This window comes from Talaromyces stipitatus, genomic scaffold (assembly GCF_000003125.1).
Source record: "Talaromyces stipitatus ATCC 10500 scf_1105507295523 genomic scaffold, whole genome shotgun sequence".
Lineage (NCBI taxonomy): Eukaryota > Fungi > Ascomycota > Eurotiomycetes > Eurotiales > Trichocomaceae > Talaromyces > Talaromyces stipitatus.
This window is the reverse complement of record NW_002990113.1, coordinates 3452726-3475954: the sequence shown is the minus strand read 5'-3', so window position 1 is coordinate 3475954 and position 23229 is coordinate 3452726. Positions and strand designations below refer to the sequence as shown.

At 44.0% G+C, this 23229-nt stretch overlaps 5 protein-coding genes across 7 annotated transcripts, besides 1 other annotated feature; 1 reads left to right on the top strand and 4 right to left on the bottom strand.

Annotated features, from left to right (window-relative positions):
* Nucleotides 1–4996: 4996 nt before the first annotated feature.
* TSTA_072030 (endosomal cargo receptor (Erp5), putative) lies at nucleotides 4997–6193 on the bottom strand. Its single transcript, XM_002341155.1, has 3 exons — nucleotides 5949–6193; nucleotides 5514–5887; nucleotides 4997–5438 (listed from the first exon to the last, which is right to left on the bottom strand). Exons 1-3 carry the CDS (start codon nucleotides 6100–6102, stop codon nucleotides 5289–5291), a joined length of 678 nt encoding a protein of 225 aa, XP_002341196.1. The 5' UTR covers nucleotides 6103–6193; the 3' UTR covers nucleotides 4997–5288.
* A 1600-nt stretch (nucleotides 6194–7793) lies between these two features.
* On the top strand, nucleotides 7794–9643 carry TSTA_072020 (DNA methyltransferase 1-associated protein DMAP1; the record flags this gene model as incomplete). The annotated part of the gene is made up of 3 exons (XM_002341154.1): nucleotides 7794–7887; nucleotides 7941–8049; nucleotides 8104–9643. The coding sequence occupies 3 exons, from the start codon at nucleotides 7794–7796 to the stop codon at nucleotides 9641–9643; spliced, it is 1743 nt and encodes a 580-aa protein (XP_002341195.1).
* A 174-nt stretch (nucleotides 9644–9817) lies between these two features.
* Nucleotides 9818–11569, bottom strand: TSTA_072010 (uncharacterized protein; the record flags this gene model as incomplete). Its single annotated transcript, XM_002341153.1, has 2 exons — nucleotides 9818–9849; nucleotides 9931–11569. The coding sequence occupies 2 exons, from the start codon at nucleotides 11567–11569 to the stop codon at nucleotides 9818–9820; spliced, it is 1671 nt and encodes a 556-aa protein (XP_002341194.1).
* Nucleotides 11570–11862: 293 nt separating this feature from the next.
* Nucleotides 11863–12901, bottom strand: TSTA_072000 (3-oxo-5-alpha-steroid 4-dehydrogenase family protein; the record flags this gene model as incomplete). Its single annotated transcript, XM_002341152.1, has 2 exons — nucleotides 11863–12816; nucleotides 12866–12901. The coding sequence occupies 2 exons, from the start codon at nucleotides 12899–12901 to the stop codon at nucleotides 11863–11865; spliced, it is 990 nt and encodes a 329-aa protein (XP_002341193.1).
* A 2930-nt stretch (nucleotides 12902–15831) lies between these two features.
* Nucleotides 15832–15852: a sequence feature (AT_rich).
* Nucleotides 15853–19116: 3264 nt separating this feature from the next.
* On the bottom strand, nucleotides 19117–22913 carry TSTA_071990 (ubiquitin fusion degradation protein UfdB, putative; the record flags this gene model as incomplete). Of its 3 annotated transcripts, XM_002341149.1 has the most annotated exons (7): nucleotides 19117–19471; nucleotides 19539–19688; nucleotides 19743–21330; nucleotides 21379–21834; nucleotides 21885–22095; nucleotides 22164–22825; nucleotides 22884–22913. In XM_002341149.1, 7 exons carry the CDS (start codon nucleotides 22911–22913, stop codon nucleotides 19374–19376), a joined length of 3195 nt encoding a protein of 1064 aa, XP_002341190.1. In that variant the 3' UTR covers nucleotides 19117–19373. The 3 variants fall into 3 exon arrangements, with proteins under 3 accessions (XP_002341190.1, XP_002341191.1, XP_002341192.1); XM_002341150.1 differs by having other exon boundaries at nucleotides 19539–21330; XM_002341151.1 differs by having other exon boundaries at nucleotides 19117–19688.
* Between the last annotated feature and the right edge of the window lie 316 nt (nucleotides 22914–23229).

Here is a 23229-nt window from a genome sequence, read left to right as displayed (position 1 = left end):
ATTTGGGTGGTTTCCAAACATCGGGCAGTAAGAGATAAGAGCCAGTTGCAGTATGCCATCTGTTCTACGGTCACGGGCAAAATAGCCCTAATTGGCCAATTTTGGATGATGTAATTCGAGCTTAGATCGAAATTCTTAGCCTAACCCGAAAAAAGACAAGAGGCTATGACGTTGCAAATGCCAGCGAACACTGCCATTTTCTTCTGTCGCTTCTCGTTCTCGTATTAATTATTGATGCATTCCTTTCGGTGAATACAAACGGTGAAGTGGACAAGTCAGCTTCCCGCAACAAGCACACGAAGCTATTCGATCGCGGGTATCGGTAAGTAAACTAAGCACCGAGCCAAGATGAATGTACCGGGATTTGATGCAGGTACGCCGTTCCCTGTCACTGTCGTTATTCGCTTATTCGCACGTACTATGACGCATGTGGGATAGGGTCGACCCTACATAGTACATTGACATCCGGGCTTTGCGACGATGATTAAGTGCATCTATGGCGTACGGAGTACGGAGCACACATCTCATAAATCAATGCGACTCTTTCCGTTCGGAAATAGAGTACGTATCCAATACGAGAAATATATTGACTGCATACGGAATTGCAACAGGGGACGGAATTAAGTCAACACTGAATCGCTGACACTTGTACTATTATTGGACAGTCATAGAACAGAAATGGGCCATTTCCTGTGTTGTGGACTGACAACGTAAGCTTACTTTGCTTGGCTTCCTGAGTCTCCTACCCAGTGCCCACTATCGTCTTCACTGTTGAGAACAGTGCTATCCTCGTATCTACAAGCCTGACATCATAACCGCTGTCATGGCTAAAGAGACATCCGTGCGGTTCAAAACAAAATCGAAAAATGGCAGCCGCCAAAAGACTTGATTGATCCTACAGGCCTACCTAAGTAAGCCCTAAGTAAGCCCTAAACATCTAAACATGTCAATCCCTCGCTATTCCCAAATAAGCAGTCCCGTGCTTACTCTGGTGTTTGCCTCATGTTCTAGGCCTTCGATCCTTGTTCTTTCATGCATAAGAAAATTTTTCAATATGATCGCGGTTCATTGGATGGCCTATTAAGCCTGTTAAAAACGGGTGTGTTTGTTATGCAGCTTTATGCTCTTCGGTTTCGTTTTGTTTTCTCATGTTAGGCCTGTGGTTTGTTCCTCGGTGTCCGTACGGAAGAGAATCCCAGTCTCCTGTTATGCCTAAGACTATACCATGCTGCAGAAGTATGTAATATTTGCTTCGGTTAGGTCCCTCGACGAACTGTTGTTCGGACGAACTCTGAAAATCGTCATTTCCTACCCATTCGAGTTGTCCGTAGTTTGATTGACATTATATCCGTCATAACAGTGACAGATAGTGAGGTCAAACGAGGTCTTTCCCATTTCAGTAAGTAAGTCCTAGCTTCTTCGCGCACGAAGATCTGAGGAGATTTTAGACAAGCGATGTCGGCCGGATGAAATGCTATTGTTATAGATCCGGCTAATCAGAGCCGTCCGGAATGTCGCTAGAGACATGGTCCACCCGCAATCGGACCATCCGCCCAGTTATCAATGTACGCTGGAGAGAGAGAATACACGTGATGCGATTTTTCAAGGCTTCAATATGTGTATCCTATTATACGTACTCAATCAGGTATATCGATGTACTTTGTATGTATAGCGGCTATAGCCCGTTGGTGCGTTTACCCAACTCTACAAATATAGTACGTAACAGCCATTCCGGTGTGGTCCCAGCTCAAGAGTCAAGGCAGACAGCCCCACGATCAACAAAGACAATGATCTAGATTCGAAAAATTGTTAAGCAACATACGGAGAATTCATGGGTTCCGGAGGGACTAGCTATTGGACGTGAATTACGACTCTCGAGTGGAGCGATTGTTCTGCTCTCTTAGCTTGCTTGTGATGAAGAATTATGGAGTTTGACTATGAACCCTTCGACTTCGGCCGTCGAGATCGTGAGAGGGAATAGGACATGTATCTACCTTTTCAACCAAACTTCCAATGTCTGTGCGGTACGCATGCAGATAACAAAGTCAAGTCTATTTTTATTTCCCTCAAAACTGTGTTGCGTTGCCGTCATGTCAGTGGCTTCCAATCGCCATGCAAAACATTACACCACTCGCAGAATGATATTGCAGAAGCCGATTTGTCTGTGCGACATTTGTTTATTAACAGAACCCTGGAACCTGTGGAGAAACGATGAGAAAAGGTACCGATTGTACGCGAATTCTAGACTTTTTCGAAAGAAAGCTTTTCATGGTCGACGGAGAAAGGCTGTAGCCCTACTAAGTGGATTTTTGCATGTGTGACATATTGTTCAACCTTGGATGAAAGAAGCCCTCTACCAGATAATGGTTTCTTTGTTGTGAGTCCGAGTGTTGTTGTAGAACATACCAGACATTGGACTGTTGGATGACTTAGGGCTTGGAATAGGGTTCAGGGTACGTCAGCATGTCTACGTGATGAGATCTACATTGTTTCATACTTAGGAATTCCTTTTTCTTAGAGCTACGTACTGAGGACATCATGTCTATGTATTTAGGTGCTGTCAGAAAAGACCTTTATCTGATATCGATGTATAGATCCTAGACATTCGTACTACCATCTTGCAGGGCCAGTCGTTTCATATATCGTCAACTTCTCTTTCCACATAATCTGTTAAACTTCTAGCCAATGTACTGGATGTCGTACAGAGTACAGAGAGATAGTCTATCAGGTACAACTGACATCGTATGATTACGGGTTATCTATTCTCCTATATGGCAGATCTTTTCAGGTTCACAGTAAGCGAAGAGATAGTGTCCCAAATCATGCAGACCGCATAGCCTTTAGTATACGCTGGTCTATGCATTGTATTTGGGATTCTATATCACTCGATAGTGAAACCCGGATGGTATCATCCTTCCTTGGTATGCATGGGTTGAGATTTTCTCAATTACCCGTTCAACAAAGGAGCTCTGGATATTCCTTGATATCAAGTAAAACGACTTTGCAGGGATGGTGTTATGCTTGACATTGATCATCATCGAGTCGGAAGCTCTATCAATTGATAGTCAGTCTGATGCATTGTTATCAATTCTCGCTTACAGTAATGGCTGTATCCCGACAAGCACTTCAATGCTGCCGAAGGAGACAAGAAAGATAAATTCAACTCCAGATTCGATCATAAGATACAATATTAAAGCACTTGGGGTCAAAGGTCTCGACTTACCTCACAGACTGGAAGGAGATGATAGAGAATCAGGGCAAAGAAATGGCTTCGTTATTGCCTAAAACAGTAATCGACATAAAATACGGTGGACTACAGCCTCACTTATGTCAGATATTTCATTTTAGCAAATAACGAACGTACTTCCTAGTTATGATCTCCAGGGCATCTCACTGATACTCCATTGTATGCGCCAATATCCTATCCATCTTACAGCTCCCCAAACGAATATGAATTCGCAATATGCCACGGACACCATTGCACTTTCTAGCGAATCAGGAATTTGGTCGTTAAGGTCGATATCGGCACCAAAGTTTGCATTTGTTTGCAGCCCGCCGCGATGCAATTTTATGATGCTTAGCCACTGGAGAAAATTTGTTTCGCCTGTCTTTCTTTTCTCCTCGAGTCAATTGAACACAATCTTGGGATACACATAACAAGTGAAGTATTCCGGCCTAGCAACCTCAAGCAGTGAGTCTAGCAATGAAAGAAATTCTTAATTTGCACCCCAGAAACGGATGATCCGTTCATGCCCACGACGTGCTAACACCGTTCAATACCATATTCTGCTATTGCAAGATTTGTTTGTCCCGACGATTCTTTTTTGGCGTAATAAATCCGCGCAGTGACATTGAGCCTGGAAGGCCACAATCCCAGATCTAATGTAGTCATTCACAATTTTCAGCGACGGAATGAGGGTGAGGGTGAACGGGGGAGGAGCATGTAATCTATAGCTCAAGAGCAAATTGACCAAGAGCTTCTAGATTAGCAACTCTACAACACGCTTCTCGAGCATGTGGGTGACATCGATTCGTCACCACAGCCACAGCAGCAACAGGCCAATGACGACTTATTCTACCTTAAAAGTGATATGATAGATGACGCTGCTACCGCCGCTGACGATCATATATTAAATTTTAAAGGTGCACCAGCATCATCTCCGGCGCCAACTTCAATATCACAAACTACGTCTGTTCGCCAGATCTCCATGTGAGTGCTTTATCCCACGCATCTCCTCCAAGGTTGATGAATAGCCAGACCACTGACATTCTTTCCCAGACCACCTCTAATTTCTCCCTTGGAGATAGCCTATCTCAGATCACAGGTAGCTGACCAGCCACGTATTCCATGGCGACGGTCCACTACGGGTGAAAAAGGATAATATGCCATACAATCCTATCGCGGTCGGTAAATGGTGGTACAATTATTGGGTAGAAGGTCAAGGGGATGCCAGAATCGAGGCTGCATCTTCTCATATTGGCCGTATAATGGAAACTGAGCTTGGAGTTCGACTCCTCGGCGATAAAAGATGCACATGGTGCCAACATGACGGTCTGGAGTGTTGGGTATGTAGTGATAGAGGTAAGATGCAAGTGAAACATCCGGGAAGTGCATGTGCTCAGTGTAGTGCTAAAGGTCCGTCGAGCAAAGGGTGTAGTGTTGCAACGCCGCGTCCCAAAATGAAGAACAGTCACCCTGTACGCTTGAAACCTAGGGAGATACTTCCCGTTGGTTTGGGGACTCCAAGTCCGGGGCTATTCAGATTGATTATATGGTATATATAGACGTTAATGTTGAGATGTCTATGAATGACCTATGAGTAGTATGTCAGTTGAGCTTGGTGGCTCTCGTACATAAGAGTGATTCTGTAAGATAATCCTGACCAACTACCTCCCCAAGTAGGCATGTATCCTGCAGGTTCTCATACTGGCCCTTGATGTGTTAATAGAACAGGCCATTGCACTTCACAGCTTGAAGTATTTAAGCGTTATGAATAAATAGAAGAGCATAGTGCCTTGAAATAGTAAAGGAAATGCGCTCTGATAGAACTAACCCTAAAATAATGCCGCATAACAAACCAATTTTCTTGCTATCATTACAATTCATGCCTCCAAAGCCCATTACTTAGCTCCTCTACACATAGAGGATGAGCATTGTATAGAAAACATAAGTAGGCGTAAAATCTCGCAAATTGAACACATATGTCTTGAGTTCAACAAAAATCCCGCACCATACACCAGCATGCCGACAAACAAATTTCTTCGCTTATACATTCATAATCACTTGCTCAAGTCAATTTCTGTTTGATGAAGAAGGATCGGAGATGCGACAATTGCCACGCGCATGTAATAGAAAGGACGGCTAATTGTATCAAAGTCCAACGAACGACACGGGAGTTGGTAGCTTCGGATTGATCACGGAACTCAGCTTCTCGTTCCTGTAAAAGTCCCAGAGATTATTAGCTTGCTGTTCCCTGTGCCACCCGAGATATACAGAAGTGAAATAAACCTACCCGTTGGAATACTTGTTCACGACGAATATCCTCCAACCGACTATTGAGATCCTTCACTCTTTGTGTAATATCCGAAATCTTCCCGGAGTCCTCGGTTTCAATCTTGCTGGTAGCACCAATAGCGACGTCCAAAGCCAATTTCACAGTGGGCGCACTGGAAAGCCAACCTTGACTCTGCGAGTCCGGAGTGAAGCAGATTCGGTGTTGTCCAGCATCCGCAGCAGTGAATGTGAAGCGTCCGTTGCTCGGCGTGCGCTGAGAGACGACTCGGTGATCATTATCAAAGGTTTCTTCGACTGTGATGAGTACTTGGAGTGAGGAGTCTTGGACCCAGATATTGGACTCTCTGTTCAAGATTTCGGCCTTGTATGTTCCTACACTCATTCGTTGTTAATCGCCATAAAAGCCCTATATGCTGAATGTTTCGAGACTTACCAACAACCAATGTATCTTTGGGCAATTCTTCAAAGAAGCACTTCCGTTGCTGGCCTTCCATGTATACATGGAGTGCGCGTGCTTGTGCAGACAACACGGTGAAGACAGTGAAGAGTGTCAACAGCCATGATGGGCTAGTCCTTGTGGCCGACATTGCGGCTATGCAATATGACCTAGAAGCAACGAACGGAAATAGAGCAATGCAACAGGAAGCAGATCTCTGTGATGTTGCCAATATTATTGATAGAACAAAAGGGGAAAGCTCCTCTTTCTGTCAAGTTGGCCGCAACAGTTTTACCGCCTGCTGTCTGGCCAATCAGGTCAAACTGTTGGTATGTCAGAAGAAGTTAGCGCATCAATTTCTCTTTTTGGTTTAGATTAACTATAGCTCCTGTTGATTCTCGACGTCTTCGAGTGACTATATACAGAAGAAAATATGCTGGTTATGACTTGTATTGGGATGATTACTGCTATTACTGCTGTATGCTAATATGATAGTGAGCATCCTTCTGAAAGTCATGCTTGACAACTCTGAATTCTTTGAACAACTCCAACTGTTTTGCGCTCGTTGTTCAATGCAAACAATCATTGAATTAAATTATCAAAACAGTATTATCAGTCATCTGTGATCAAACTATCCTAAGAAGCTGCTGCTATTGTGTGCGCTCCTCCTGCAATACTGTACGCTTCTATTCCCTGACCGCACATTAGGGATGTAGCTAGACGTGAGGTTTCGCCATTATAACAGATCACCACAACGGGGCTATTAGGGCCATCAGAACTGGTTCGCTGGCACTGCTGGTCTGCACACCTCACCTCCAGATCATTCCACTGTGCCTTTAGAGTTTCGTCACTGTCACAAGGAATCGGGCTTGTCCAGGACCCGGTCTTTGTGCCTTCCAGATTGAACAGAGCCTCTTTGCCCATCGCCTAAGCGCAACTGAAGCCCTTGAAAAGCACCAAGGGATTAGCATCGACCGCACAGTAATGGCTAGTACCACAAAGGGTCTTTAAGATTGCAGCACATGATTCAGTCTGGATGTTGGGTTCTTGGTCAACGACTTTGCCCTACATGTGAATGAGTTTGGACACTCTATAAATAGTTAGCAACTTAGTTTTGACCAATACATGTGGACTTTTCCAATGTTGCTCCAACATGTCCATTTCCCATGGTATGCAGTGAGCTAGAACTAAATGTTCGATTGATGTTCGATTGAAGACTTCTTTCATTCTCAACAATCAGTAGACAATTTCTTTTGATAACATACCTAGAAAAGCCGTGCATAACTTTTCAACCTCGAGTCCTCTTTTCAAAATAGAAGTAGAATGAACGTATATGACGGAGAAATAAACCACAGATTCGAACCCTCACCTGCAACCCTTCCTGGTGCTTCAGGCTGGGTTCGAATAGCCGGTCACGATTCGTAAGAAATCATGCTTAAGTTAGACTTCCAATAGCTTTCCGACGAATGAAACCGGATGAAGTTGGAAGGATCTCGCGATAGGGGAATCAGATGATGTTTTGTTGATCCAGGAGTTGTCTTTCTGCGCTGTCTTAAGTAGGTTAAATAACCCTGGGACTTCCCTTTCTGCCAGCCTGGGCGGAACGCCTTCACCGCCTACCATATGGCCAATCATAGTAGGGTTTTCGTGTTTTTAATCCGAATCTCGAATTTCAACTTGCGTTCAATCATTTATCTTCAACAATCGATTTGTCCGGGGTTACTATTACATCGCGATAATCAGTCAGCTCCCGGAAATTAATCATCATCACTTATAACACTCATACTTTTTTTCATCTCGTAACCTTGATCCACCGGTGTCGAGTCTGGATATCCCGCCATCATGGCTGCAGCGGATGTTCGCGACATGCTCGATTTGCCCGCGGATGGGCAACCTAGACCGCATAAGAAGCAGAAGGTCGTGGAGAAGAGGCCAGGTGAGATTTTCCTTTCTTCTTATTTTTGAAGCTCACTCGCTGACGTCTAAAAGAGGGTATCACTCGTGAACTCTACGCGCTCCTCGGCGAAAAGGCGCCTCCCATTTCACTCACGGAGAACAAATACAAGTTGAAGAAATCAAATCGGAGAGCGGCGCCATGGTATGATTGCTCATTAAGAGATGATCGTATTTGATTTCTAACGTGAATGACTAGGCGAATGACTGAGTTCACAAACGAAGCGCGTAGGGATGGATTGGTCCTTCGACATTGGCAACGACGGACTGACACGAACAAGACTCTCAAACCTTTAGACGATACGGCAATGGATGTTGATGAGCATGCGACTGATGGCGCACAACAATCCACTCAACCATATATGTTCGCGAAATATAACGTCAAGGCCCAAGTTCCCAAACGATATACCGACGATCAATACCAACGACACCTACAGAGCGATGATTGGTCGCGCGAGGAGACGGATTATCTCATGAATTTGGTGGAAGAGTATGATCTAAGATGGGTTATTATCGCCGATCGATACGACTTTCAACCCGAAATCTCCGAGAACACTGAAGCGAATGCGACGGCACTTGTTACAGCAAAAAGTGTCCGGACCATGGAGCAGATGAAGGCTCGTTATTATACAGTTGCGGCGAATATGCTTGCTCTCGAGCATCCGCCCTCGGAGATGTCTGAAGCCGAGTTCGCGCTGCATGAAAAGATGATGAAATTCGACCCAGAACGTGAAAGAGTTCGAAAGGAACTGGCTGCATTGCAACTTAATCGCACCGCTGATGAAGTCCGCGAAGAAGGAATATTACTAGAGGAACTCAAACGAATCGTCACAAACGAGCAAAACTTTATAGCAGAGCGCAGGGAACTGTACGCCAGACTTGACGTTCCTTATCATGTCAGCAACACGACCATGTATCAATCCAGCCAAGGCCTGTCGCAGCTCCTGTCAACATTGTTACAAGCCGATAAAAGCAAGAAACGCCGCTCTATACTCGGGCCGGACGGTGTACCCAGCCCAGCCGGTCAAACGCCCTCCCAAACTCTACCAAGTGGTGCCCGCGACGGTCAAATCGATACACCCACAGCCGGTCCATCGAACAAGAGAGGATCGGCAGCCGCCGCCTCGGCCGCAGCAACCCCATCCCAACCGACCGTCCGAACACTCACCAAAGAAGAAGAACAAAAATACGGTGTTCAACACCACGATCGCGTCCCGCCAGGCGTCCACTTCCGCAACGACAAAGCCACAAAACTCACACAAGCGAAATCAAACATTCAAACACAAAAACTTGCCGCTGCGCTTACGGAACTGGATATTCCTTTACGCCTACTTATGCCTACTGAGAAAGTATGCAAGGAATTTGAGAAACTCATCCATCAAGTTAATACCCTACTTGATGCGCGCAAAGTGGCTGAAAAGGTGGACAGTGAAATTCGGGTTTTGGAGGCTGCTAGAGAAGAACGACTGAGGAAAGAGCGAGAAGCGAATCCTAATGCTGCAAATACATCAGCAACGAATGGAGGCAGCACTGAACAAGCAGAGAAACAAATCAAACTGGAGGCTGTGGATGATCAGCCCCGGAATCAAGAAGAGGGAGCACCAATAGAGCAGCGAAAAGATGGTACGAATAATACTACCGAGACGGCTCCCGAAACTAAAGGATCGTTGTCACATAAACGATCGGCTAGTGTTTTGAGTGCTCAGAGTGACAAGAGTTCCAAAAGGCAGCGGAAGTAATGTGACCTCATCTTCATTCGAGGTTTTGCATTTAGGTGCATTCCTAGATAGTTATATGAATTCAAGAATTGTACGATATCCCATACTAGAATATATTTATACCAAGGCCCTAAAGTATGTACTATCTTATGATTAGGTATTCACATGCTTGGCTAATCTACCTAGGCGAAAACCTCAATATCTCTCTGTATCCCAACACTCCCAACCTGTCTACACATAATTCAGCCACCTTTCTCGTTTCATGCATCAAAACTTCGCACTGTGCCTTCTACCAAGATACCTCCTACCAGTCTCAGGACCCGAAAGAGGTGATTCACATACTTTCTTGGACGAGGAGCAGGAGGATGTCGGCCTTTTGCGTGCTTCCTTCGCAGCAGCGTCAGCACTATGACCCATGGAAACCCTGAACTTTCCCAATTTTCCGCCAGATCTCTTCTTTTCTCGCCTTTTTGCCGCTCTCCAAGCTTCAATGTGATAATCGCCCAGTTCCTCCTTTGGGACATTATCCCAGTAAGGTACCGTTGTCTCGAAGGGTGGATCCATGCACTCATGAGACCGGGCTGCATGTACTTCAAGGCCGGCGTGGTATCTTGCTATTTCGCGTTTGCGGAGACCAATCACCCAGAGAAAGGTGTCGTGGAAGCCTTGACGGATGGCGTGAGAGATCAGATGATGCTTCTTTTCCTCTCCATTTTGTTCTAGCTGAGGTCTGTCTGGTGAAGCTTTAGGGCAGAAATCACGAACAATAATTCCATTGTCAAGATTCATGGATAGGTTTCTTTCAGCCTTTGTATGGCTTGGAAAGATTGTCCACCGTAAGCGCTGAGAAGGGGACGAGATTCTCTCGGGCTTGGGGGCTGATTCTTCGTCTTTCACTTGAGAAGAAATTTCGACCTTTGACTCGCTACCCTCATCATTATCTTGACTGTCATCAGATATGACTACGTCCCTGGTTGATTGCCAGTCCTCAGTTCCAGATGATAAACTTTCAGATGAGTCATCTGGCGGTACGTCTGCAGTGCAGGAGGCGTTGGTAGCCTCCTCCTTTTCGACAAAAGAATATCCATAACCACAGCGCTTGCCGCCTGACATCCATCCAATGCTCACTTTCCTAGGTTGTTGAGACGAAATATCATCTTTCAGGCCGAGATGAAATAGTTCGTTGAACCGACTCTTCTTTCGACGGTTCTCAATAGCCGCGATAGAACTTTCCGACCTCCCGCTCTCATCACTAGGAGTGATGCTCGATAATCGAAGAGTATATGAGCGACTGCTCTGCTCATCACCAAATTCAATCTTCCTTCTCCGTTTCAAAATCGAGAGGTCATTAAGCTTGGGGGGCTCAATGACCGGCAAGGCAATAGTTTCGTTATCTTGGTGTAAGTTTGGCTGTGATCTCAGATCATTCGCCAATACTTGGTTTAACGAGGTCATAGTTCGTTCCATCTGTATGGGACTGCAAGGATGCGCAGAATCCCAACTTTGCTCAGAGAACCGCGGGCTAGGTATGAAGAGAGCATCACTATCGTATCCCATCTCACTAACAAAGTCCGGCGAACTATTCTGTACTCTATCGCTGGATTTTGATTCCGTCGACGGCTGCGGACGTTCTCGATGAGAGAAAGATCTCCTTAGTCCCTCTTTTAAACCGGTTGGTTTCGTAGGAGATCCTTTGCGTTTCATGATTTTAAGAAAAACAGACGGTTCGGTCTTTGAGCGTCCTGGATGATCAGTATCAGTATCCGTTGCCTGTTGGAACAACTGCTCGACTTCGATATTGATCGATTCCAGATTCCCAGTATCCGCTACCGAGGCGCATATTGATGGACTAGATTCGGACTTGTGATTCTTCGTTGCCACATCAATACTGGTTGCTCGCGATCGCTCGCTCGACTTTCGACGGAGACGGCCCTTGAGAAAGGCCATTTTGATGGTATACGCCGCAGTGTTCCAAAATTGACGGGAACGTGCTTCAGGATCAAATGTATGAAAAACGCGATATAATGTAAGCCAAAGACATGCAATTGCTAATTAGCTATGCTGTGTTGTGATGTGAAGAATAGAAGCGAAGTCGTGGTTGAGGTTGGTTTGGAAGTAGACACCTGCCCGTTCCTCGTGGAAGGAACAGCCCGAGATGATCCATATGTCGTTCTTTCTATATATCCTAGTATACAGTTATAAATACAGTCAGTCCAATCCGCCTGAAAAGAGTAATTCTTTTATAGAAACGGGACCCCTGGGATCACTGCACTCCGACCGGCAACAGCATCCTTTCCAAAGTTGGTATTATACCATCTCCACCCACGTCGTGCCTGAGGCAACATAGTGAAAACATTATTCAACACAAACACAAGTGCTGGCCCTGGGAACGGAAGACGGAAGTGCTCAGCAAGCATAGCAAATGGTCTCAACCACGGCGCAGGAGCGACTGACGGTGCTGGCAAACCTGGATTTGATATCGCGGGCAAAAATGCATGAGCAGGGTATACAGCTGTCCCGACTAATACGAAACCGAGCCATTCAAGCCATTCGAGGGCATAGTGGGGGTAGAGAACCCATCGGAATAGCCCTTTTGCGGGAGGAATAACGTAGACTTTGTGGTAGATGTTTTTCTCACACTCTCCATCTTTGCTGTCTAATTTTTTGGATGCGCGACGCTGCGCTTCCTCTCGGCGAAGGGACCATAGTGTCCTTTCGGCACGGATATTACCAATCATCCCATATGCAAAAGTTGCCAAGCCGATATAGGGAAGACACTGGTGAAGTATCGTCGATGACGCCGGTAAAGGCGTATATCCAAGTCTCTGAGTGAGATCATATCCCGCAATCCACCCAGCAATACACGAAGAATTGAACCAATTGAAAATAAAAGCCAGCAGGAATACTTCCAGCCTGACGGGCGAGATACTAGGCGCAACAAAGAGGGGGTTCATGATAGATCGATTGAAGTAATGAATCACATAAAGCGCGGCAGCAAGTTTATTCCACAGAGGTAAATCTGTGAACGAAAAATTGACCTGTGCCGGAAGTGTCGAGAGTATGTAAATCATATTGATGGGACCAACCACCTCCATGACACACCAGGCAAAGCGGCCATTGAGATTGAGTACGGAGTTTGGCAGGGAGAATTTCCCTGCTGGATGGTAGTTTAAGAGCCATTGAACTACTGTTGCCTGTATACCATCTCAGTATATGTCTGAAAGTAATTGGTCCAAGACTTACGGCTGGAAACCATTTGGAAGAGTCGAAGTTTGCCATGTATAAGTCCACGGTTGAGGGGGGAAAGAAAAGACCTCGCGAACGCGAGGAGACTGTTCATTGTGATCAAGTTGCTGAACAAAGAGAGAAGAGATAGGCTGCTCAGGTCTGAGACTTGGAGAGGGAGTAGTTGTGTAGTCGAGTCAAAGATTATCCAATATCTATTAAGGAAGTAGTAAAATCAGTAATGATTTTGTTCGAGTAGGACGAAACGTCAGCGTGATCACCGCGTCAGAAAGATCTGCCGATCTTAGCTGGGGCTCTATCGGCTGCTCCCGATTGGCTGATTGTTTCACAACATCGCTCTTGAGTCTTGACTGATAAAGGATATCCTAACTCTCTCATTATTGATTTTCAGCGATAGTTAATTGAACTATTAGAGATAAATGCTTGACCGGAAATATCTATGCATATTTGTAGGGTTGAGCAATTTACCGGCAAGCTCAGTATTCCTCGGATTCCCTGGGATATCCATGAATTAGGGCTGGCTATGTATCAACTACATCAGTTTTACCCCTAGACAGATACAGCCTTAGGCAGCCGTCTGTATTTACAAGTTATGTCCTTAGGGATAGACTATAGAAAGCACATGCCCCAACTAGGTAGTGTAACTCATGTTACCTAGGTATCTGTTGCCATCTTCACATTCGAACCGTATGTACCTACTGCCCGTGATATCAAAACATATCACTAAAACCATATACTGTAGAGTGAGAAAAAAAAAAAACAAAAGTATCCAGCGGGATTCTACCTCATGACCCGAAACCCAAAAATCAACAGGCAAAAGTTGTAAAAACTTAGTAGTGCAGGGGCCAGTTCCCTTCTCTACCAAATGCTCGTAGGCAGATAAGCAGATAGGCAGATGGTCAATCTGGTTTATATGGCTTCATCGTATTAGTCCTGTCAAGGGAACGATTCTAGCTGGACGAGAAGAATGTTTCTTTCTACTGGGTGTTCTCGGCTGGAGGGAGGATTTTGGGTGAATATTGCGTACTAATCTGGGAATTGTGACCCAGACATCTCTCCATCACTACCTACGTACCAGATTTCCTTTGACGTTCCGCGACTTCCCCCTTCCGGTTTAGCGCTCACCCCCTCGCCGCTTCACTGAGTAGAACTGAGCACTCTGGTTCACTCACTACTATGTAGGCCAATGAGCTACTTGACCCCTATGACGACCTTGCTTCTAAAAAGTTGATACCTTTCAACTAGATCAACCGACGCCAATGAAATTTCCCTTTAGAGACATACTTTACCCAAAATTAACAGTATGCTTTGTCTTACAACAATGTGCCATCTGTTCCTTATTAATATTCCATCACAGTTATAACAATATATAACCTGTATCATACAGTGTTTAGTCTAATTTATTATTCTTCTTCATTTTATATCCAATATATAAGTCCCAAAGTCTGAGGTGCTGTCCCACAATCTAAAAGACATGTGTGCATCCTCACTGAGAGAGCAGGTAAAGCTATAATGTTATCTACTCCCGTAGTGATGCTGGGGTAGCATTCCATACCATAGGCACACGCAATGCTATAGTATACAGTATACTAATAAGAGCATCTATGCTTGAGAACTCCAGCATTGCGGTATTCGAGCGCGGGACAGGTTTGTTGTAGAGAAATGGGGAGCCGCAATTAAAGCTATTCGGTTAGGGGGTGCACAGAACGAATTCTGCTCTCCAATAGAAGTATTGTATGAAGTGTGTACAGAGTATGGAGTATTAATTACGCCTACCTGTGATCAAACTCCACAGGTTTGTTTCTTCAGTGACCCCAACCACTCACAGCTTCCATAAGACTGGAACAGTTATAATGAGTCCTACAAGATTTTACAGAGACTTGTAGTTAATTTTCATATTCAATAATGTAACACTTTTGTGTTCACTTGTGCATATATTATGATATTTGACACAGCCACACCGTAATCTTTGTGGCTGTTCAAGATAAATACATCATAATACTGCCAATATACGGTAACCTTAATACAAATAAACACATGGACGATTCATGTAAAGATCATATGACCTTCGGGCCAATATTTATGAGCATGGAACAGGAGACCTTATCCCTTAGATAGTTTTCTCTTAGCTAGGAAAACAGGCAGAGAGAGAAAACAAAAACGTTGAGAAAGCTCTATCAAGAATCATCATTCCCCAAAGGAAAGCATACAGCTGATATCTCTACTACTACTTATAACCCTTAGCATCCACATTCTCCTCTAGTTTATTAACAATTCGGCGTCGTCAACTATCTGTCAGATTGGTGGGTTTATTCCAGGCCAATCTTTGAATAGTGGTTTACTAAGATGAGAAAAGAAGTGACTATTAATATTGTATCTATTGAGTTGTTTGTCTGTCTGTTTTCGAATACATCAGGTTCCAAAGCCGGGTTTTTATATCCATTCTTGGCGGGGTGATTTGTGAGCTATCATAAGGGGTAAACATTGAGGGCTATATTGAGCCCTGAGGTGACTGCTTGACGCTCGAGAGATCGAATAGCTTATCTTCTGCCTCACCAGATATCTGGGTTATCTGACACTATCCTGGTCGATACCGCATGTCCCTTTTGATATTAGAATTGAAGACTTCACTTACCAGGTGTTTTTCTGGTTAGTTCTATGGCTACCAGAAGTACACCGAGCTTAAATAAAACTAGCAATAACCACAATATAAATAGTGGTATGAAGATTGCGAATGGGCTATACAAATTCTATAATAGACGTTCTAGTATTTACAATAGAGTTAATAAGTAGAACATTGATTTAACCATCTAAGTGATTAGACTTGATATCCATAGGACTTTTGGCATGTAGATATATTGTACGGAGGAATACGCCCCAAACTCCATGAGCCATGGGGCCTCCGCACCTCATAAGAGAAATGATCAGGGTCAGATCCTTATAGAAGAGTTAGTATCCATCAGTAAAATATTAATATTATTAATGCGACAGATAGAATATCTGTAGAGTTACTTATAATGGCTATGCAGGATATATATAATAATGGCCCTATTCTATGTGAAGCTTACTGGCGTGTGGGCAGCTATTTGGCAACTGAGTTTATCAGCTCAGTTATTAGTATAGAAAAAAAGCACTATTCTATATGTCTAGGGATATTTACTTTAGCCGGCCACGAGTGAAAACGTCGGCAATGAACCGCTTGTTGTGTCAAACTTATTACTAGTAGTTAGGTTACATCAAGACATAGAGGAGCATTAGAAGGTAAAACTACCTGTTGAGGCTTGAAATCTGTGTCCTCAAAAGCCTATTCTAAGACTTCATCCATCGTCTTGCTTTGTTCATTTTCATTTCCCACGATAACAACCGCCTGGTTAGCTTTCTTTAATATTGGAATGTCTAGCAGGCTATTGCTGAAAGCCTAGACATAAATCTTGCAGTACTCTTGTAAATAGTCCACTACCACTTCTCTGGCTGACAGCGTAATAACAATGCGGTCACTAAGGCGCCCCCCCCCCCCCCTGACTGATAACCTTGATTTTCTTAGAAAGTCCTTATTGTAGCACTTTTTCCCAGACACGGCCAAGTCCAGAAGTGATGATTATGTCACCAACATGCGGTTCGGCGTTTACCAGCCATAATAGTGACAAGAATTTGGGATATACCCTTGTTTGTGTTGCGACATCTCGCAGCGGCGTGAAAGTAAAATCGATTGGCAGGTATTAGCTAATTCTTGCTCTAACTGGTTCCTCTAAATCGAATACTCACTCTGAACTCAATTTCAAAGAGTATCTGCAGTTTTGGTAGAGCAGCTAGCATTTAGGCTCATAAGAAGTTCTTTCTATGTAGGATGTTCAACAACTATAAAAGGCTGCTGTGTTTTAATTACCCAGCGAAGAAGAGCCTGCATAGGATTAAGTCTAGACTTAGCTAGTTCTATGAACATATCAAGAGGCCCAGCTAGAGATGTAATCATATTCTGTTCAATATGGTGTTCTTTGTAAAGGTGTGTAGTTAAATTGGTTAAACAAATTGCATCGTTTACATAAAAGTAGTCTATCATTTCTATGACGGCCGCCTTTGGGACACCATGTAGTCTCAAGGCCTATAGCATTAAAATGATCTACAGTCCAGCTGGTACGTGATCTCTTCTTTTGTTTTTTGTTGGAGTCTTGTTAAAATCACTCTTGGTCTAATTGAGAAATTATCCACATTCTATTGAGGAGACTTCAATCCTTGTGAAGCTAATTCAAACAGCACCAGACTTAATTTGTCAGAGGATATATTTTTGTGAGATGCAGGCATAGATTTATTAGATGGAGTAGGCATATCAGAAGGTAGAGATTTAGGGGAGGAAGAACCAGGAGGATCTACTTCTTCGTACCATGGAAGACTTAGAAAATATGCTATTATTCAAGGCATTATAATCCCGGCAAGGTCTCTTTCGATTTGCGCGAAAAGATGAATCATGAGAACAAACCACGAAAAGAGAGTATAAGCAGAGCTCTCCAGTAGATAAGGGGCAAGAAGGAATATCAAGTGAAATAATCAGAGAGATATTTGGGAATGAGGGTTAGGAACTTGGAAGAGCCCAATTCCCCCAATTTATATATTAAACAATATTTAGATTTGTCCGTCACGTAGCTAATTAGTCTAATCCATTCCTAGCCTTGATGTAAACAAAATGTAATTGTGTGTACGGGAATCCCCAGGTGTTGAGTATCAACACCGGAATATTAGTTATTCCGTTTCACCTACCCAGCACACTGGGGATATCCCCTTTAGGAACCCGTCATAATATTCGAATAACATCAATATTATCAGGCTCATGGGCTCTTTGGAATAGCCTTACTGCGCAATCCTGTGCTTCGTGTTATCAGGACGTAGTTAAACCAACAGTAAATAATCTGTTGAACCTGAATACATAAAATGTAATAGTGCTACTCTTACATGTTATACGTGACAAATAGGTAAAGTAATCATTCCAGAGAATTTCAAAGGAATTTAATGCTTGCAAAGTAAGAAAGCGTTTCCTAGACTGTCTCTACCTAAACTATACGCAATGATTATTGTTGGTTTTGCTATGGTCCGTATTATGAAGCATAGACGGTAGCAAGGCACGAGCACGAAGCGGCCTAATGAGCCTGACAATATGAAGCTATCTTGATTCCTAATACAGATAGATAGGGACCGCATGTACAGTGCCTTTCCAGTAGTGTTGGCACCCTTGGTGTAAGTTTTGCAGGCAATAAACGTGGGCGGTAAGAAGGGGGGTGTCAACACTACTGCACCCCCACTGTATATATATATATGCCCGGCCCCCACATCCTGTCAGATAATCCGGATTACAAACGAGGCAGAGAGATCCGATGTTCGATCTTACAGGTCTAAAAGGCACCTTAGGGCATATATCTGGGCACCTAGATTTCAGCCCAATGTTTACCCCTCATGATAGCTCACAAATCACCCCGCCAAAGATGTTTATAAACACCCTGCTTTAAAAAGACCTGAGGGATAGACAGAGACAGAGACAACTCAGTACACACAAATCTTGCTAGTCACTTCTTTTTCCCATCCTTGTAACTACTATTCAGGATTGGCCTGAAGTTAACCCAGCAATCCGACACATCCCTGTGTCGGAACTAAATTACAACTTCACCAAAAAGAGGATCCCCCTTTTTGGGGCTTTCTGGTAATGGTTTGTATTCCAGTGCAGATGTTCCGTATCTGCTCGTACTGTGTTAAAATCACGTGATATGATTTCTAACACCCCTGTATTGTACGGAGTAGGGTTGGGAAAAAAATATTTCAATTTCGAAATTTCAACGTATTGAAATGAAATTTTGAAATTTGTTGGTTTTTGGAAAATAAAAATTGCCATATAAATTTAGTGCGTCTTGGCATACATATGGAAATTCCAAAGAACCCTGATTTTCTGCATTCCAAATTACTATCAGATCAAAATAAACGGCCTGGCGACGTCGCTAACCTGAGATTCTTCAATATTTCCCCCTCTATTGCCGTATTCCGAATCCATTACAGATTGACTAATCTTCCGGGTATCTATAAAGTCATTCTCAGCCTCAATTTCGAGTACCGCGACCTCGGTACTTAGTTGGTTAGACATAATGTTATTCAACGCGCGACTTTTGATGAAATTGAGCTTATTGGCATGCTCTATAGTGAGTCGATTCCTTAATTTTGTGATTTGTAGGTTTTGTATGGAGAAAGCTTGTTCAGGAGCCACCAAAGGAAACCCCCATTCGGCAAAGGAAATCTGGTACGTATAGTCACCTAGGTACTAGACTGTAGGTATAACAGTATCTAGATCTATACACCATTCATGAAAACCTAGATATCTCTCTATAACATCCAACGCAATTCAAGAGTCATATCTGGAACGTTGGATACCAAGTGCTTCATCTCGCACTCATGTGCAAAACAATTCAATGATGAAAATGCTAATACATATGTAAACTAATTCATCAAAAAATGCAATGTAAAATCATCACGCCGATGTATCCATAACATCCTGTTTCAGTGACTGTAACTTTGCAGCTTTGCGTTCCTCTTTGAAATCCGCGATTTGCTTTTTCAGGTCCGTATCTAGCAAATAGGTTAGAGAATGACACTTTGCTTCTCTACAGGGGTTGTGGGGGTGTGGGGGACTTACTGGGTATAACATCCTCAATTTTCAACGGCGCTCGGTTGAAGGGATCATGTGGATCGCTCAGCAAGTGCGACCGAATCGTGGCGCGATCAATCGTGACTTTTGAATTGGGTAGGATGACCGGGTCTTCCATGAGGGTGTAAATAAGGGGATCTTCCATATTGTCAGTAAATGTATCACCTATGCATAGAAAGGCAAGTGACATACCAAGAAATTCATCCGGAATCTCTCCCAAATCTTCTTCGGCCTGCTCATCCGCCTCCTTGGCTTGTTTGATCCGTTTCGACAATTCGATCAATTTAGCTAGCTCCTCTTCTGACTTTAATCCGCGCTTGCGGATGATTTCAGCCGCTTTCTCGAAATTCTGCGGCTTATACGATCGTCCATCGCGAGCCACCGCAACAATGAAATTCTCCTTGTTCATCAAGTTAATATACACATCGATGATTTCACTCAGAAGTCCTCGAGGATTGAATCCGTATTCCTGCAAATTTCCAACATGCAGATTGGAGCTCTTCGGCCCCACCATCGCATCCAGGTTGTAGTCCAACATGTCTGCTAATCGCTGTACGATTTCAGGCATGGTGAATGAATCTGCTAGTGCTTCCGTGAAGAGTTTCAGCATAGCCACCGTTTCGTTGGTGAGTTGCATGTAGGATTTGGCTTGACGTTGAGCCGCAGATAAGGCTTCTTCTTTTTCTTGGCGTACTGCCTGCTCCATGGTATTTCCCTCTCGGTTCAGGAGCTCTTGCGTATCGTGGATTGTGATAAATGCAGTGAATGCTTCATCAAGAACGAATGTCACGTCATTCAGAAGAAGATTAACGAACCGGACAAAGAAGTCAAGATTCTCATTCGCTTGGTCGGAGAGTTGGTTCCGATAAGCAGGATTTCCCCAGATGCACTTGATGATTTGGAAAATCTCATATCGAATATTGAACTTGTCAAAAAACTGTGTATGAGTTCCGGTATGTTCAACTTCAATGTAGAATTTCATCACAGCGTGAAGGAGATACTCATTTGCAAAGGGCAATGAATTGAGCAAATCCACAAGAATACCTCTAGCTCCTCCAGGTCGAGGCCAAGTTCCTCGAAATAGTATAGAGATAAGACCAGCTTTGAGATATGGGTTTTTGATGTATTGCGAGCTTTCAAGGAATGCGATGCACAGCATCACAAGCTCGTCACCTTGCGCCGTGGTGATAATCTGCGGCATAGACCACATTATGAACTTGAAATTGCTCACGATATCGTCAATGAAATACTCGGGAAGACACTTGAAAATTTCTCGAGGTTCTTCGGGTAGAGGCAACGTAAGTTTCTGTTTGGGAAAGTCCGTTCCAGAAACGAGACGGAGAATCCATACGATGACATATCTCATGAACTGCATAGACCGAGTCTGCCATAAAGTATCGAATAGTACGCCTTGAAGACTGTACTTGAGAGAAAATCCAAGGTCAAGCCGGTCTTTGTACTTCTTAAGAGCCTCTTCAAATGTCCTCAATTGAATAGGATTGTGGATCCACTTGTGTCGCTCTAGCTCAAACTTATTGATCTGCGTTTCCATATGGCGGAGATCCTTTTCCAGTTGTTCCAGCTTGGAAGTCAGTGATTCGCTGCCATAATGATGCGCTGCGACGGTAAGAAAGAAAATTTCGGAAATGAAGTTGGAGGTGCCGTCCACTTTTTGGGCATAAAACTCGTCAGATGTACGCTGGTCCGCATTGATCTTGGTTTCATCACGCATCTGAACACGAGGATTACGATGAAGATAGTGCGCATCGATACGATCGATCTGTTTAATTAGCATACGCGCACAGTCAGAATATATGAGAGCGCATACCTTGGTAAACGCTGCATCCATAAACGGCTCACAGAGCTGGTCTAGACAAGTAGTGATATTGAACATGAATCCATCGGATGACACCGTTTTGGGATCAACCTGTATGGCTCTCCGCTTGTGATTCAAGTTGATGGCCGCCGCAAACCAATCAAGTACCTTCTCTCTAGCCTCTTTCGACGCACGAATTAAATGATTGATGATGTCTAAAAGATCAGAGCTGAGCAATTGCTGAGTCATTCGAAGAGATCGCTGCGAGTTCAAAATAAATCCCTGATCCCGTGTCTTGGGACTGGAGAAATAAGTAGTCGTAACAGGTGCTTGAAGCGGCGACAAACGAAACCAAGGTCCAAGTAGTGTATTCACCTCAAAGGACGCAGCATCTGCAACGTCCAGGAATCGCGGAGACTCGGCTATGGTAGCTCCGATAACAGCATTATGAACGAGGTTCCTCAAAGCCTGGCAAAATGTTAGCACAAGATCCGCAGGAAATAAGGTGGAATACAAACCGTCACATATGGCTTATAATCATCATTCATAGTCTTCGCAGAGAGTTCCTGACTCATCTGTTCCACCGTCGAAACAATCGTCGGCTTCAAATCATCCTGTTCTTCAAACAGCTTCACCACTTCAGAAAGAAAGTCAAGATCCACGCCGCGATCATCTTCCGCATCAAGAAGGAGGTTTGGAATTAAAGGTGAGCGACCGGTTGGCGTTTGACTATTCAGAAAAGCTCTTGTCAGCATCAGTTAAAAACCAAGCCACTCAAGGTAAAAAGCGAGACCAACCCAAACATCTCCGGCATAGTCACTGCAAAAACACAATAACTTATGCACAGTCGTTTGGCCTCACTGATCACTGCAAATCTAGGGTCATTGTCGGACGACTTCCGAAACCCTTTGATTAATCGTCGCACACGCTTCCAACACGGTAACAGATAATCCAAGGGTGTATCTCGACCCGTGTTCGACGCAGCTTCCAAAATCGCCTGATCCAAGACACCGGTAGATAATCTAATTTCGGATCCTTCATCCTTGAGTTCGCCAAGTACTCCAGGTAAGAAAGTCAATTTGTTGCCGTGTATATTCTTCTGCTGGTTCTCGTCCAGAGTGATGTTGAATAATGCGCGTAATGTCCTATCTTCAAATGTCTCGAGGGACTCCTCCGCTTTGGGGGCAGCGCGCTGTTTAGGTGGCGCTGGCGACGCCGATGGCGACGGAACATTGGGAGTTGCTGAGGATGGTGTAATCTTTATCCTCTTGCCTTGTACAGACTCGCTCGATCTAGCATCGCTTTGGTCTTGCGATATCTCTGGTTGTGAAAGTTGTTGTTGTTGCGATGACAAATCCGGCGATGGTCGTTGTGGGGAGCTCGACTCTATCGGTGAAGAAGTTGATGACGTTGTTGATGTTGATGGTCCTCCCAATTTTGCTAACCTCTTATTGCGAATCTAAATGGCGACAAGCGTGAGTTGTAAGACTTGAAAGAAGACATTCGAGAAAACTTACCTTATCAGCATCTGACATCGATTCCGACATCTTCGGAGTCAGTGAGCTTAGGCTCCCTCAAGAAATAGTAAAGGTAATCTGATAGTAAGCAATAAAGAGAAATAGCTGGAGAAAAGTAAAGGTCTATATTGCGATGATATGACCCGATGAAACCAGTGTAGTCGAGTCCAGCAGGCGAGGTCGCGCTTGAGTAATTGTTGTGTTGGCGGAATGATTAATGACAGCATGCAGGCAAACTCCATAGAAATGATGGAATCTAAGTGAAGGTTGCCCGCACTCGCTGACTTTACTAAGCTGAGCTTGCCGGGTGGGTCAGGGCAGGGTTTGGCTCCACTGATTCTATTCA